Source organism: Sinocyclocheilus anshuiensis, unplaced genomic scaffold, assembly GCF_001515605.1.
Source record: "Sinocyclocheilus anshuiensis isolate Anshui unplaced genomic scaffold, SAMN03320099.WGS_v1.1 scaffold322, whole genome shotgun sequence".
Taxonomy (NCBI): Eukaryota; Metazoa; Chordata; class Actinopteri; order Cypriniformes; family Cyprinidae; genus Sinocyclocheilus; species Sinocyclocheilus anshuiensis.
The window spans coordinates 154,983-170,150 of NW_015542366.1; the positions used below are offsets into that span (position 1 = coordinate 154,983).

Consider the following 15,168-nt stretch of genomic DNA (forward strand, 5'->3'; position numbering starts at 1 on the left):
TCCTTTTGTTGAGATTATTTCTCTTCATGGGTGACGACATCATTAGTTACTGTGAGAGAGAAAGCCATTTCCCATGAAGGCTGCTGTACTGAGGCAGAGCTTCACTTCCAGCCCACACATGTTGTCACCAGCAGCACTGACATCATTTGTTCTCTATGATGTAATCAAGCTGCACTGAAAGCAATAGCATTCGCTCCGCAACTGGCGGCGGGCAGACAGTAACTCTACAGAAAGGAGCAATGAGCTTTAGTGCTCCAAGATGTCATGTTAGACAAGGAACAAGCGAGAAGGAGGGGAAATGAAAACACGGAAATTGAAGACAGGCAGGATGCAGCAGGAGTCATTTATCAGTACATAAACGTATACGAGTTCTGGTATAGGATATGTGTGGGATATGGAGGGAGGGGGGCTAGTTTAAAGGGTTAGTTCACCCAAAAATGAAAATTAGCCCATTATTTACTCACCCTCAAGCCATCCTAGGTGTATGTGACTTCCTTCTTTCAGATGAATCTAATCGGAGTTATATTAAAAATTGACTTTAATCTTCCAAGCTGTTTAATGGCAGTCAGCGTGTGTTGCAGTTCATCAGTCCAAAAGAAGTGAAATAAAGTCCATCCATCCATAATAAAAAGTGCCTCACATGGCTCCGGTGGGTGAACAATGGCCTCCTGTAGCGAATCGATGCGTTTTTGTAAGAAAAATATCCATATTCAAAACGTAATAATCACTTGAATCTAGCTTGCGCCAACAGTTGTACACAGAAGCAGCTCCGGGAGGATGATGTAAGATGTCGGAGTTGCGCATAAGCAAAGAGTCTCGTGAAAACCAACATTTGTTTACAGGAGCAAAGGAAGCAAAGTTTCCTTACTTTAGCAAAGGAAAACTAGTCTCCTCTTGGCTTATATCGAAATCCTCCAACATTCTTCTTTACAGATCCTCAGTTTGTACTTCTAATTCGTGACCGTTGTTTTGTTTTGATCTCTCCCCTGCGCTTCTGCGTTTGTCACTTCTGAGCGGCGCATGCGCAACGCCGACGTCCTACGTCATCCGTCATTAATGCACATATTAATTAAACCTACAATATTAAAGTCAGTTTGTAAGCCCAAGCTATTGTAGGGACTTTAAAAAGACTTGGAATAAAGTGCACACATTTTGTGGACAACTTTTATGGTCCTTTTAAATCAGATTAATCACCATTTGCTTCTGTGGATATTTCCACATATGGAAAATAGCAGCATGAACATTCTTCAAATTTTCTCCTTTTGTGCTCCACTGAAAACAAGAAAGTCTAAAACATCTGGAACAAAAGGTGGATGAGTAAATGATAAGAGAACTTTCATTTTGGGGTGAAAGAAAGAAAGAAAGAAAGAAAGAAAGAAAGAATCATGGCTTTACTCGAGTTTTGTGTTGAATAAAAGTGTTTTAATAGCCATTACACAGGGCAAACAATCATGATTCATGTCATGTTGTGGCATGAATGTCTTGTAGTGGCCTATGACAAGGATTTAACAGATGGAAACAGCTAAGGAAATGTGTCGTATACAAAAGCTGACAAGACAGCAGATTGTCTAGGGAGAGCCTCAAGGGAGCTTCATGTAACGTTCACACACACAAACACATTTCGGACATGTGGGGCTCTGTTGGGAACCAGTGCTTGCTAATGAATTGAGTGTGTGAGAAAACATGTTTCACAATTCCCACAATGACATAACAGAAGCAATTCTGTCTACCTTCGGAGGAGGGTCTCAGTGCTCACTTCCTGTCTGGAAGCATGAAATTTTCCATCGTATGACCCCCTATTTTTACTTAGTCCTACTTCAAATTCTCAGCTGACTAATGATGACAAACCTGCACTTCTTTTCCAAAGCGGTTGTGAGTACACTCTTTATCATCCTACCGATGCATGTAAAACTTGTCCCAGATCAGAGTAAAAGCCAGTAAGAACCTTGTCTTGTGCATGAAGGTGTTCTTTGCACTTTGTCTAAATACAGCCAAGCTTCCAGTTAAAGAGAGGAAGTCAGACCGTTCCTGGGGATTAAAACAAGGGCATGTGGGTTCACATTTCCCCTCCTGCTTTTCTCTCTCTCTCTCAAAAGGAAAGCATACCCAGCTGTTTGACAAACATTACTAATGAGACTGAACAACTGCCTTTCTTTTTTTACCCTCTTTCCAGAGTATGTTGAAGCCTGTGGGATATAGGGCCATGCATATTCCGAAGGCTCACTCTCGAGAGAACGTAGTGAATCTATGGAAAAGCAAATGACTCCAGTGCAAGTTATGGGGGAGGATGCTGCACTAATACTGATCTGAGAACAGTTCTGTAGCTCTCGTGGTTAGAGGATTGAGACAATGGGCCCATGTTAAACAAGCTGTTTAAAACAAAAAGACACAACTACTGATGAATGTCAAGGCTGTTAAAATGTACCATCATTTAAAATGACAGAACTTTTGGTTGACTGGCTACTGTCTAAAAAAATGGGTTTCTCTGTTTTTAATGACAAATAAAGGTCACATTTTTTTTGCTTCAGCGTCCACTCAAGCTGGCATGAACATCACAAGTTTATAATGCAGAATCTTAATTTATACCTGGAAATAAACTACGCATAAACTAGTATTTTGGTGGGGAAATTATGAAAAATTAATAAATGTTTCAGCCTAAGATTTAGCACTAGAAACAGGTCACTAATCAATTGGTAACATTAACCATCTGGACTCTTTGTACAGTAGGTCAGATAAATTTGCTTCCCTTGAAACTCAAGATGCTTTTGGATCATTCTCAACATTTATGGAGTAACACAAGGGAGGGACACACAAAGATTTCACTTTTAAATATAACTTTTTAAATAAATGTGCATTTAAATAGTTATATGAATTATTTAATTAGTAATGAAAAAGTTGCATTCAATTAGAAAAATACAAAATGGACTGGACTTTTGTGTACATAACTATAGGGTGAAATCTGAAAAAAAAAAAAAAAAAGGGTCAGGTTTTCATTATATTCCAGAAAATGGCCCAAATTCACTCTATATAATTTATGTAGAACTAGTCTTTAGGTAATCTATATGATCTAGCATATGCTTTCAAGAAGTTCTAGCATTAATATTTAAAACAAACTGCAGAGTCCATCTTTTGCAGGAAATACATAAGCTTCTGTTCCAGCCATATATGGCCACTTCTTCAGGCCACTAAACCCCGAATCTGTCATTGAAGTTGTGCCCTAAATTGCTAGAAAAGGGGGTGTGACAGAAAGTCTAATAACTTGTGACGACAGATCAACATTTTTTCATGTTGACAGAAACAATAAAAAATAATTGTACGTTTTCACAAATTATGATCAAGGTATTGTTATTGTCCTGGTTATGCAATTGACATTACCTGCAGACATGTTCTAATTTCATTTGAAATAAGTCATAAGACATCGAAATCTTCTTTAATGAACTCTAATTAACTTGCCAAATGAAGTGAATATAATTGAGTAGGCATATGCACATGCAGGTGTTCAATCTGAGGTCATTCTCTGTACTTTATTTTATTTTTATTTATTTTTCGGACCTCTGTGGGTTATGTGTATTATTCTCCAATAAAAATAAAACTCTCTTGACTCATCTCGGCTAATGATACAAAAAAACAGACTTTTTATAGGACAACGCAGAACCAGCTCAAAACGCATTTGTTCATAGCGTTGCAGAAATGTCCTTTATCGTGATTCAGATGCGTCTTTCTGTTTCTCAGCATCAGGTTCGAGAAGGACGCAAGGTGAATAGGTAGCCAACTCACGTAATGTTGATCTGCACTGCCATCAAAGGGTCATTTACTTTATCTACACACACACACAGAGTGATGATTACAGAAAAATAATTATAACTGAATCCATGTGTTTTACAAACAAGCTCAATCTAACGGATTAAACAAACTAATTATATGTATGAATAGAATCTAAAAAATATTTTCCCTCACAGAAGGAGGTGGCCCTGATCTCCCTTGCATCCCTGGAGGTTTTGAGGGTTCCTCGTACCCTCAGCAGGTCTCCGATCTCCAGCACAGTGCTCTTCCGTTCAGCCTCCTTCAGCCGTTTGAGTTCATCTTCAATGTTAAATCCTCTGGAGGATCCGCTAGGATCTCTGCCTACATTAACATTAGTGCTGGATTAGTACTTTTAGTGGATTCATGTCCATTATTTTCTATAACATCTACAGCTGGATTGCTTTCATTTTAAAGAGAATGTTCTAACAAAAAAAAAGCTATTTGTTTGTTTATGCATACACGCTGATTAAATATTTGCAGCAATGAAAATATTATTTTCCATTTTCTCCAATCTTTTAAATCACCATTTTAAAAATCCTTGATTTGAACCCTATATAGCCTATAGTTTTGTTTATATATATATAATGTGATTTTGATTGAAAACTAACTACCATTCAAAAGTTTGAAGTCAGCAATTATTTTTGATAGAAAATTTATACTTTTATTCCACAAGTATGCATTAAAATGATCAAAAGTGACAGTAATGACAATTTTACAATGTTAGAAAAAATATACAAATATTACGCAGCACAACTGTTTTCAATTTTGATAATGAGAAGAAATGTTTCTTGAGCACTATATCAGCATATTAAAATGATTTCTGAAGGATCATTTGACACTGAAGACTGGACTAATAACTGCTGAACTTTGCTATCACAGGAATAAATTACATTTTAAGATATATTAAAATGGAAAACGTATATACGTACGTATACGTAAAAAAATAATAAAATAAACACTTGGTGTTACTAATGTAGTGTCAGAATTTTCATAACTTACATTCAGTTGATTCTCCTTGATCATTCCATTTCTCATTTTTCCAACAAAGGCAGTTTATGACACCAGTACTGTCATCCACTGTGTGTTGAAGGAGAACAGACAAGAAATAGTAAGACCAGGTGCAACAAGTGCCCATTTTTGAGGTGCAGTCCTGGGTCACTTTGATCCAAGGCAGGATAACACACAACCAAAAGGCAAAATTACTACTACAAATTACGCAAGTGCTAAAGTTAGGAAGTTGTGGCCTAATGGTTAGAGAGTTGGGCTCGTAACCCAAGGTTGTGGGTTCGAGTCTCGTACCGGCAGGGATTGTAGGTGGGGGGAGTGAATATACAGCGCTCTCTCCCACCTTCAATACCATGACTGAGGTGCCCTTGAGCAAGGCACCGAACCCCCAACTGCTGCCCAGGCGCCGCAGCAAAAAAATGGCTGCCCACTGCTTCGGGTGTGTGCTCACGGTGTGTGTGTGTTCACTGCTGTGTGTGTGCACTTTGGATGGGATAAATGCAGAGAGAGAGAGAGAGAGAGAGAGAGAGAGAGAGAGAGAGAGAGAGAGAGAGAGAGAGAGAGAGAGAGAGAGAGAGAGAGCGCGTGCGCGCGCGAGAGAGAGCGAGAGAAAGAGAGAGAGAGCGAGAGAGAGAGAAAGAGAGAGAGAGAGAGAGAGCGCGACAGAGAGAGCGAGAGAGAGCGCGAGACAGAGAGAGAGAGAGGGGGGGTCACATCACAAACACATACCAGCTTCATCACTGTGTCTGTCACGCGACTCTGTTCCCCTTTCAGGCTCTGTCTTTACATGTATTTTGAAAGATGAAGCTCGCGATTATGGTAAGGGGCGTTACATTTCCGACGAGTGCTTGCAGTGTTCGGCCAATCACAATGCACTGGGTCAGCTGGCCAATCAGAGCAGACTGCGCTTGTCGGAAGGAGGGACTTTGTAGAAAACGAAGCGTTTGAGAGAGGCGGGGCATAGAGGACCTACAATAATGTACAGTATTTGAAAAATGATGTGTTTTTTGAACATTAAAGCATGTCAACATATTCTGTTACACCAAATACACAAAATAATGATCTTTAAAAAAGCATCATATGACCCCTTTAAGTTTATGGAGGAACCCAAAAAAAAAAAAAACTGCAACAGAACTTGACACTGACCACCATGCATTTTCGTTGTGTAAAATGATCTAATTTATAACAGATTATTTTATTTATTTATTTTTGACTTTTTATTTATTATTATTGTTTTATTTATTTATTTTTAAACAAACTATAGACCTATTGAGGCAATGCTAAAATAAAATGTTTGCACTTTTATGTTGAAATATAAAAAAATAAATAAAAATCTTGTTTTTCCAGACCTCCATAGCAGTAGAAATCTTCTCTCTCCCGCTTGTAAACAACCGTCCCCAGTACATCCACCTGGAAGAGTGGGTGAGTCTTGTAGAAATAAACTCCTACAAAACATCACATGCACAAGTCAAATATGGGAGCTTTCTGGCACCATTATAAGAACAGACTCTTCTTATCTTTAAATTATTATTTAAAACAGCAGCTGACAAAGAAACAAGTGGCTGACAAATAATGTGAATACTTTCCCGCTTATGCAAAAGTGCTGTAGTATTTTTATTCCAGTGTAGTTGAAGATAACTCCAGTAAACAAAATTAAAGGGGCCAAGGGTTAACGGCTTGATTTTACGTTACCAGGTACTTGTCTGGACTCTTTCATCTGTAGGATGTCAGTTATGTAGAGTCTCGAGTATGCGGAGAACACGGGGTCCAAACCCCACAGCACAGACGGCAGCTCATCAGCCTCAGCATCTGCGGGATTCACTGCCATCGGACATCACTGACAAAACAAAGTTAAGCACCGAAAACTAAAAGAAGCATAAACACGACAAGCAAATCTGCGCGCTTATGAAGTGATCTTGATTAAACTTAACTTGTTTTACTAAATGCCACAACAACAAGAAATAAATAACGCTGGAGCTTGATGAACCCACTGAATCATGTTTGTTTTTCCGCTCTCTGCGCAGTTGACTCACTGCGCACATAGGAAGGAACTACGCTAAGCTCATGAATATTAATTAGGTTACGTGTTAGGACGCTCAAGGAAGGTGACACATAAATGTAAATATAGGGGAAATAAGCCTGTTTTTAATTTTAAAGAAATTCAAAAATATCTTTAAAAAAAAATAAATCTTTAAAAAAGTAAGCAGTAAAATGTGTTGCTATTTGTAAACATTTAAATGTTTGTATTTAACTTTATTTGTGTTAATTTGTTTGTTTGTTTACTTAAGTTTTTTAAACATAATAATGTTACTATCTGAAAGAAAAATAATAATAATATTATTATCTTTAAAAAACTGATTGTGTGTGTGTGGGGGGGGGCAGTATACGGGTGACCAGGCGAGGGCGCCACGCATCTAGTGAAAGCAAATGTTCTCCAAAAGCAAAGAGCTCCAAAGTTTATGACAGGAAGTCACAACCGGTGAGAATGAAGCATCATTTTACAACACCGCGTTTTACAGAGTTTTCAAAAGTTGGTTAGATCTCGTCTCCATGATGAGTATTTTAAAGAAAACGTTTGTTCCCTGACCGGGAATCGAACCCGGGCCGCGGCGGTGAGAGCGCCGAATCCTAACCACTAGACCACCAGGGAGCGCTGGATATTTATACTCTCGTCTGTCTTTTAGAGCAACTCAAGTCAAACTGTGTTTTTCAATATATAAAATACACCCATTCTCTTCTGTATTTTACAGAGCATTGGGTCTCGTGAAACACTGTGCAGTAAGATTAGAGTTTCGGATTGCTTTTCCTCTTTAGTCTTTACCATCCACAAGTCTTGAAATATGGGCTAGAGATCTTTCTTTCTGACAAGCTTGCAGGTTTAAGCTAGCTGTCCCCCAATCTGGCCAAGCCAGTGCCCAAACCCCCTTTAAAACCAGCTAATAATAAGACCTTTGACCTTTTTTTTTTGTAACAGCAGGGTGGTTCTAGATACTCACTTTTTCTTATTTCAGTTCTCTAAACCCATTTATGTGTTTTGAACTTTGCTGAGTCAGACCTGTAAAGCTGAGAGAAGTGCTGACTCATCCTACCTTTGAGATTCCTTTGTAAAACTGTCCTATTTTTCTGGAGAGAGGTGGACAGTTTCCTCATCGTCTCAAAGCAGAGGCGTCCCAATCTGTATCAGGTCACTGTAACATCGTAAACGGTGATAAAAGACTGATATTTGCAAGAGTAATAGCTGCATCTGATGGGAGAGGAGTGCATAGAAATTGGCCATAAATGCAGCTGTCAAATATTGATGTGAACTCACTGACCCAAAACTCTCAGACAGTCATCCACCAGTGGCGGCTCGCAGGGGAGGCACAGCCATTACCGCGGGAAGTAGGGGTGCTGAGGGTGCTGCAGCACCCCCTGGAGTGTAGCCCATGAAAAAATGGGGGTGCTGGGGGTGCGGTGTTAAAAATAAATGAATGAACAATATGTAATACAAAATAAATAATATTAGTTTTATTAATTAGTATATTCATTAAAATTCATTGAAACTCAACAGCAACAAATCTCGCATTCTCACATCTGCAGCGCTTAGTTTGATCTTTAACGTTCCTATTCTTGAAACAAAATTCATTCTTAAGGTTGATTCAATATTACTCTTAATGAAACAAACACACACACAACATCAACAATGCTACAATGACAAAGTCGCTTATATTAAACATAAAACTTTTATGAACAGATAAGAACAAATAAGATCAGTGGCGTAGCGTCTGGTTATGCAGGGTATGCAGGTGCATATGGTCCCGGGCAGTTTGGGGGCAACGAGGGAACGAATAGAGCCCTGCATGGGCCCGGCCCTTGTCCAACAGCTTTATGAGAATTCTCGGCCGGAGTCTGACTGGATACCCTGACTTTTCTCTCTCTCTCTCTTCCCCATTACACAGCTATTAAAATAGTTCAGTTTTGGTTTTTAATGGCAAAGTGGTCATATTTCTTCTTGTTTCTTTTAAAGTTAATTTAGAAATATGTTTGGAACATTTTATGTTTGTTAAATTCAAGTTTTTGTATTTTAAAGGAACGACCAAGTGGCAGCGGCAGACAGTGAGTTGAGCATTATGTTTGATCAATTTAGCCTTCTTAAACCAACACGACTTGCCTAAAATAAACAGACATAAAACACTTCATGCATTTCACAGTATTAATTAAACATTTAACCCAGATAAATGAGCGCTGTTAGGTGCATATCCAATCGTTTGCGCTGAGAGTGGAAGCTAAAGCGCGCTGCAGGACATGGAGACGCCAGCGCGATCACTTGCATTTTATTTTTAATAACAGCGTAAGCTTAAAAATACGCCGTCATTTTTGCTCATAAAGGTAAGAGTATACATCATTCGGAACTGCAAAGGGTAGCTTTATGTGTCTTCTGTTTCAGTTGCGCTGCACGGATGCGCTGTTTTCGTTCAAATCAAAGCGTAAATACACGTAGAAAACGTATCCTTGTGTCGCGGCTGATACAGAATAGCGTACACTGCTTGTATCCAGCGGATATTCTCCAAAATGGCACTACAGTGATGCGGAGAGACACAGAGGAGACGAATTGTTGAAGTCTTTCATACTTTTCTGGACCTTGACAGTGTAATTTACGTGGCAGTCAATGGGACAGTCACAAGCCTGCCGGTTTTCATCCAAAATATCTTCAATTGTGTTCCGAAGATGAACGAAGCTTTTAGGGGTTTGGAACGACACGGGGGGAAGTGATTAATGACAACATTTATAATAATAATAATCGGCAGGGATCCCAGACCAATACAATTAGTGTGTCTCCTCTAGTTTTAAAACCCACGAGCCGCCACTGCACATAACAGATAAGTTATCATCAAGGAGAATGATATCTATGTTTTATTACTATTAAGGTCATTATGAGCTCTTTTAGAGACAGTAAACCATTTAATACTGATCTGAAACCTGTTCGCTGTAGCCAAACTTCTGACAATAAGACAAAATACAAAAAGTGTCCTTTAGCGTGTAACTATTTTCAAGGTTGTGTCATGGATGATAGCTTTCCATTCATTTTCAAATTGTGCGAAGTAGCCATCATAGTCCATAACCTAACCTTTGGACAGAAAAGTTAAAGCAGATTAACAGTCAATACAAAGAAGAGGTCAAAGAGTAACTGTTCACGTATTGATCACATTTTCCAGAAGTGCAAAGCAGTCAGTTTGTTCTCTGATTGCATGTCAAGCTGGCCTACTCAAAATACTGTTTTTGGCAAGATGCAAAAGTTTCAGATGCCTAATGAGCAACATTAGTAGGAATAGTTCACATTTTTATTATTTACTCACCCTCATGAAATTTCAAACCAATTTGCTTTTGTTCTCCATGAAACGCAAAAGTTAAATGATCAAAAACAGACAAAAACACTATAAAAGAACTATAAAAGTAGTCCATGTGACAATATACAGTATCAAATGTCTTCTAAAATCATCCAAAAAAGTATCTGTGACATGAGGGTGAGAAAATGATGACAAAATGTTTGAGTGAACTATCACTTTAAGTTTGATTTACAGTTTAAACCTACCTGTATTAATCACAGTTAAGCTAAATAGCCAGTGCTTTTTTTGTTGAGTCACTAAAACAGTTTTAAAACCCAACTCTTTTGGGTCAAAGTGTTTTTAACATTTTATAGGTCTACAAAAACATGAAATTAAGCATTAAATGGAAATGCTGTGACAGGTAACTGTCTCTGTTGGAGGTCTGTCTGTCTGTCTGTCCTATCCCATCAGTACTCTCTGGAGCCTGTCTGCAGGGACGCTGTTCTCGTCCTCTGACTCCGCGTCGCTCTGAGGGTTTGAGCTGCAGGGAGAGGAACACTGCGGGGAACAGAGGTAATGCATGAGCGGCAGGCGGTACTTCCCACAGAAATCCACAAACTTGATGTGCCTCACACATGAGTCGAAGTAAACACCTAGAGGGCATGATGGGAGAGATATAGAGAAATGTGAAGAGGTGGACAAATATTCAACATGTCAAAGACAACTTTGTCAACATAAAGTTTTCAGTTTAGAACTTGGTGTCAACAGCATCAGTCAACAGCAACTGTGGCATAATGTTGATTACCACATAAAAAAAAAAAGCAAAAATTTGGGAGTAAATGGGGTCAATCTGTAAATGCTAAAATTCTCACTTTCAATAATTTAGTCGCAAACTTGTGCATGTTAACACGATTTTAGCGTGAAAAAAATCACTTACTTTACGGAGCCCCTAAAGGGACCTTTGAAAAACTAAAAAATCCATTGACTTTTGCATGCGAACGAGAAAATAAAAGATTTCTAGCATGAAAAATATATTGAAAAATTTCACATAAGCATGCAAATGTTTCACATTAGGCTTCACATGCTCATGCAAACGTTTTCCCGTTTGTATGCAAAAGTCCGATTTTTTTTTTTTTTTTGCAAAGTTCCCTTTCGGTTTGTCATACTAATCTTTTCTGTGTAAAGTTATTTCAATTTTCACGGCTTTGTTTCGGACATACTCAAAGCACTTGCGCTACTTCCGACAACAGGACTAATGGATTTGGAACGTCTGCTTTGAAACGTCCATTGTAGACAGGCTCAAGCTGTTACAGTGTGATATACATTTTTGAACTTTTTTGATGAATGAGGGACAAGATGAAGTAATCAACATTATACCACAAATTCCATCAGTTGAGCGTAACTAGTACTGAACCCAGAATATTCCTTTAATTAATGCATGATGCTGTCTAAAGCAAGGTTATCCTCACAGGATATAGATTATACAGCCTTATTGTCCTTCCCTACCTGCACACTTTGGGTTGGGACATTTACTAGCCAGGTTTAAATAATGGTTCAGATTGGACGGTAGGTCACACGAGCTGAACGGGAGGTTCTGGGACTTGATGGTGCGTCCTGCCAGCTCCATCAGAGATGGAGGGTCGTAGGTCATGTCCTTGATGAAGCGCACAACAAGAGGGTTTCCACGCAGACTGAGCTCCTGCAAATGGACGAGGCTGAGGATCTCACGAGGGAGGAAGGTCAGCAGGTTGTTGTGGAGACTGAGAGAGAGCAGGGAGTGTAGTCTGCAAGGACAGAAATCAGATCACAACATTAAAATACACCTAACTGCTTTGACTTTACAATATAGGCCTACAATAAGAACATAAGTAACAAAAGATCTCACTTGTTGAGCTGGGGCGGTATGCTTTGGATGCGATTGTCACACAGAACCAGATATCTCAGACTGGTGAGGTTAGCAACCTCAGGTGGGATGAAGGAGATGAGGTTCCCTCCCAAATACAGCAACTCTAGACTGCAGCATCACACATAACAGAGGTCAAAAGTTGAAGAACCGTGACATTAAAGTCAAGTTTTGTAGATTTTAGTTTGTGTTAGCTTTGAGGCTAGCTATATGATGGCATACTCCTTCAAGTTGACAAAACAAACTTTTAGCAGATTGAATACCTGGAAAATTGCACAAAATACTTGTCTTGCTAGTAAGACCATGTATAAAAAAGGTTGTATGAGAATGTCCCTAATTATAAATGTGTGGATATTAATATGGGAAAAGCTAAAGCAGAATTACTTTAATGCAGAGGTGATAAATCATACAATTAGGATAGAAACACACCAAAAGGGGGAAGTTCAAAGTTCATCTACTGTAAATACAGAATTTAGCAATGCAATGATGAAACAGGAAAATCTAATTTTAACTTTCTAGGTTTGAATCAAACGAGAGATCATTAACTTAAGAGTAAACGGACTGTTATGTCATGTTTAATTATTTGTCTAAAAGTACTTAACCAGTTCTCTCATTCTATTGGTTAGTATTTTACCCCAAAAGCCCCACCAACCATGCCCAGGCCATGGAATGCATTCAGCTACTGTCTACTTTTGTAACACTGATTTGGGTCATATGCAAATTTGTACTAGGCTCTAAACAGCCCTCAAGAGATACAGTATATGGTCTAAAGCAGTGTATCTATGTTAGGGTTATTACAGTTAACTATAACTACAGTACAACCATAATTTCTTTAACTTGAAATAAAGTAAATGTTAGCTGAAATAAAATAAAAAAAATATATACATTTTAACTAAATATTAAATTTTTTTGTTGCCAAAGCAACATTTCTCATTTTCATTTAGTTTAATGTGATGTACTAAAATAAGTAAAACTGGAGAAAAAAAAAAAAAACAATTGCAAAAACACAACAAAATTACTAAAACTTGAACTAAAATTGAAATTAAAATACAATAAAAAATATAGAGGTTGAAACCAGTTTAAAAAGTCAGAGCAATTCCTTTTCTTCTACTTACAAAAAATAAAATAAAAAATAATAATGTCTCGCACAGTGTACCATGGTAAAAAATTAATACCTCCTTTATTTTTTGTGTATTTATTGTTATTATTATACATGTATTTATAATAATTTAACAGAATAATCAGTCTTTTTTATTGATTTATTGATTTTTTATTTTGTCGTATTAAGTGACAGTTCATATCTGGACAAAGAAACAAACTCATACCTGGTCAGGTTCTCGATTTCTGCCAGGATATTCTTCAATCTGTTTCCTCCAAATGACAGGGACTGTAGCGTGGTCATTTTGAGAAACTGCACGGGAATCTCCCCAAACCTGTTCCCACTCAGATTCAGAGTCTCTACCTGCATGCGTTCAAACTCCTTAGGGAACGAGGACTCATCCAGAAGATTGTTCTTTGCTACAAACGTCTTCAGGTTTGTTAGGCGCATAATGGCATCTGGTATGACTGTGAGCGCATTATTGCTGATATCCAGATATTCCAGGTTAGACAGAAAACAAACGGAAGGTGGAAGAAGCAATAAACGATTGTAAGTGAGATGCAGCTGCTGGATTTGTTGTCTTTTACTGTCCGTGAGATGATACAAGTTCAAGTCGTCCAGCTGCAGACGCGATAAATGTAAAACAGGACACTTGTCGTCCATGCTTGGGAAACGAGCCATATGGACTATTTAGCGTATTAAAGCAAAACATAATAAAACAGGAATTCAATAAAGCAAAGTATCACACTTTTTAACGGTGCAACAATCTAAAAAGTTATCGCTTCGGAGTTTTCGTCTTGAATTATAATCCATACACATGTAGTATATATATATATATATATAGATGATCCCCTTTGACTAAAGTGACTAAACTGCAGCTGTGCGAAGTGCACTGCACGCGCCTGACAGAAGACTGGTGGTGTTATCTGTACTGGGTGGTTGGTCATCCAGCCAGGGGCCAAACATGATGCAAGTTTGTTCCGTCTCATTAGTGTCTTATGAGACCCTGCACGTATGGTTTTAGTGGTTTATATGAAAACCTGTTGACATTCAGCACAGCAGGTCTACTTGTTTTAAAAAAGATTAGTGATTGATAGTGATAAAGCATAAATCTACTGTACACTGTTAGATAGATACAGCAAAAAGGCATTTGCTGTACTATATTCTTTTTTTCCCGGCATGAGCCAGGGCTTATACTTAAGTCATAACAGTTTGTGAAGTTATAAAACTAGCCTACATGTAGTCATATTTTACACTACATAATAAAATAAAAATTGAGTGGGTTTTTGGACACATCTTACCGTAAATGCAGTAAAGTACTTCGCAATTAAGCAATCACTTAAGTCTTAGTAATAATGATTTTGATTACACGATAATGGCAATATATACTGTAGATGTTACAATCAGACATGCCCATTCGGCAGCTGTGATGCCTGATTACTCGATTAAACTTGGCCCAGGTTTTCTTGTCTTTTAAGATTATTGCTTTATAGTTTTGTGTAATGTGTATTAACCAATCAAGGTTAATACACAACAGTGATGATTTATAAATGGCTGTAGTATTTCCTTGCTGAAAACAAAAAAACCTGTTTACCAACCTAAGCTGGTTTAAGCTGGTCTTAGCCAGTTTAAAATATCTCCTAGCCCGGCCAGCTGAAACGGAACAAACAGATCAACCTGACCAGCTTTGTTCTGAATTCATTCTGAATTTATTAATGCAAAGACATCACAAAATAATAGGAATTCCTGTTGACAAGTGTTGAAAGGTGATGTAAATTCAACACTTATTTACAGTACAGGTACAAATCATACATACTCTTATTGTCCCATACAAATAAAAAAAAAAAGACTATAACAGAAGAGAACACACCTTTGAATACGTCAATAATTATTATAATAAACTAAACAAATTAAACTTTATCTTTCCTGACTGACTGAAAGCTGAAATCTGGGCAAAAGTTCATCCCTCCTTCTGAATTACTCCTCAGACCTCTTGGCCACTTTCATCTTCTCCATAGTTTCCTATGGGGGGGGGGGGGGGGAGCTCAATA

At 38.1% G+C, this 15,168-nt stretch overlaps 3 protein-coding genes and 1 non-coding gene across 4 annotated transcripts in view; all 4 read right to left on the minus strand.

Annotated features, from left to right (window-relative positions):
• Window positions 1–3,773: 3,773 nt before the first annotated feature.
• On the minus strand, window positions 3,774–6,914 carry LOC107692177 (CST complex subunit STN1-like). The gene is made up of 5 exons (XM_016491138.1): window positions 6,502–6,914; window positions 6,159–6,254; window positions 4,804–4,881; window positions 3,958–4,125; window positions 3,774–3,820 (listed from the first exon to the last, which is right to left on the minus strand). The coding sequence occupies exons 1-5, from the start codon at window positions 6,635–6,637 to the stop codon at window positions 3,774–3,776; spliced, it is 525 nt and encodes a 174-aa protein (XP_016346624.1). The 5' UTR covers window positions 6,638–6,914.
• A 473-nt stretch (window positions 6,915–7,387) lies between these two features.
• On the minus strand, window positions 7,388–7,459 carry trnae-cuc (transfer RNA glutamic acid (anticodon CUC)). Its single transcript has one exon. It is a non-coding gene; the product is annotated as a tRNA-Glu (tRNA).
• A 2,137-nt stretch (window positions 7,460–9,596) lies between these two features.
• LOC107692112 (leucine-rich repeat-containing protein 58-like) lies at window positions 9,597–13,979 on the minus strand. The gene is made up of 4 exons (XM_016491017.1): window positions 13,344–13,979; window positions 12,001–12,129; window positions 11,622–11,899; window positions 9,597–10,768 (listed from the first exon to the last, which is right to left on the minus strand). The coding sequence occupies exons 1-4, from the start codon at window positions 13,796–13,798 to the stop codon at window positions 10,575–10,577; spliced, it is 1,056 nt and encodes a 351-aa protein (XP_016346503.1). The 5' UTR covers window positions 13,799–13,979; the 3' UTR covers window positions 9,597–10,574.
• Window positions 13,980–14,909: 930 nt separating this feature from the next.
• LOC107692113 (follistatin-related protein 1-like) overlaps window positions 14,910–15,168 on the minus strand; it is a 16,780-nt gene continuing 16,521 nt past the window's right edge. The window contains exon 11 of the mRNA XM_016491018.1: window positions 14,910–15,139. Within this exon, the coding sequence (XP_016346504.1) occupies window positions 15,095–15,139 (45 nt within the window). The 3' untranslated portion in view covers window positions 14,910–15,094. The remainder of the gene's footprint in view (window positions 15,140–15,168) is intronic.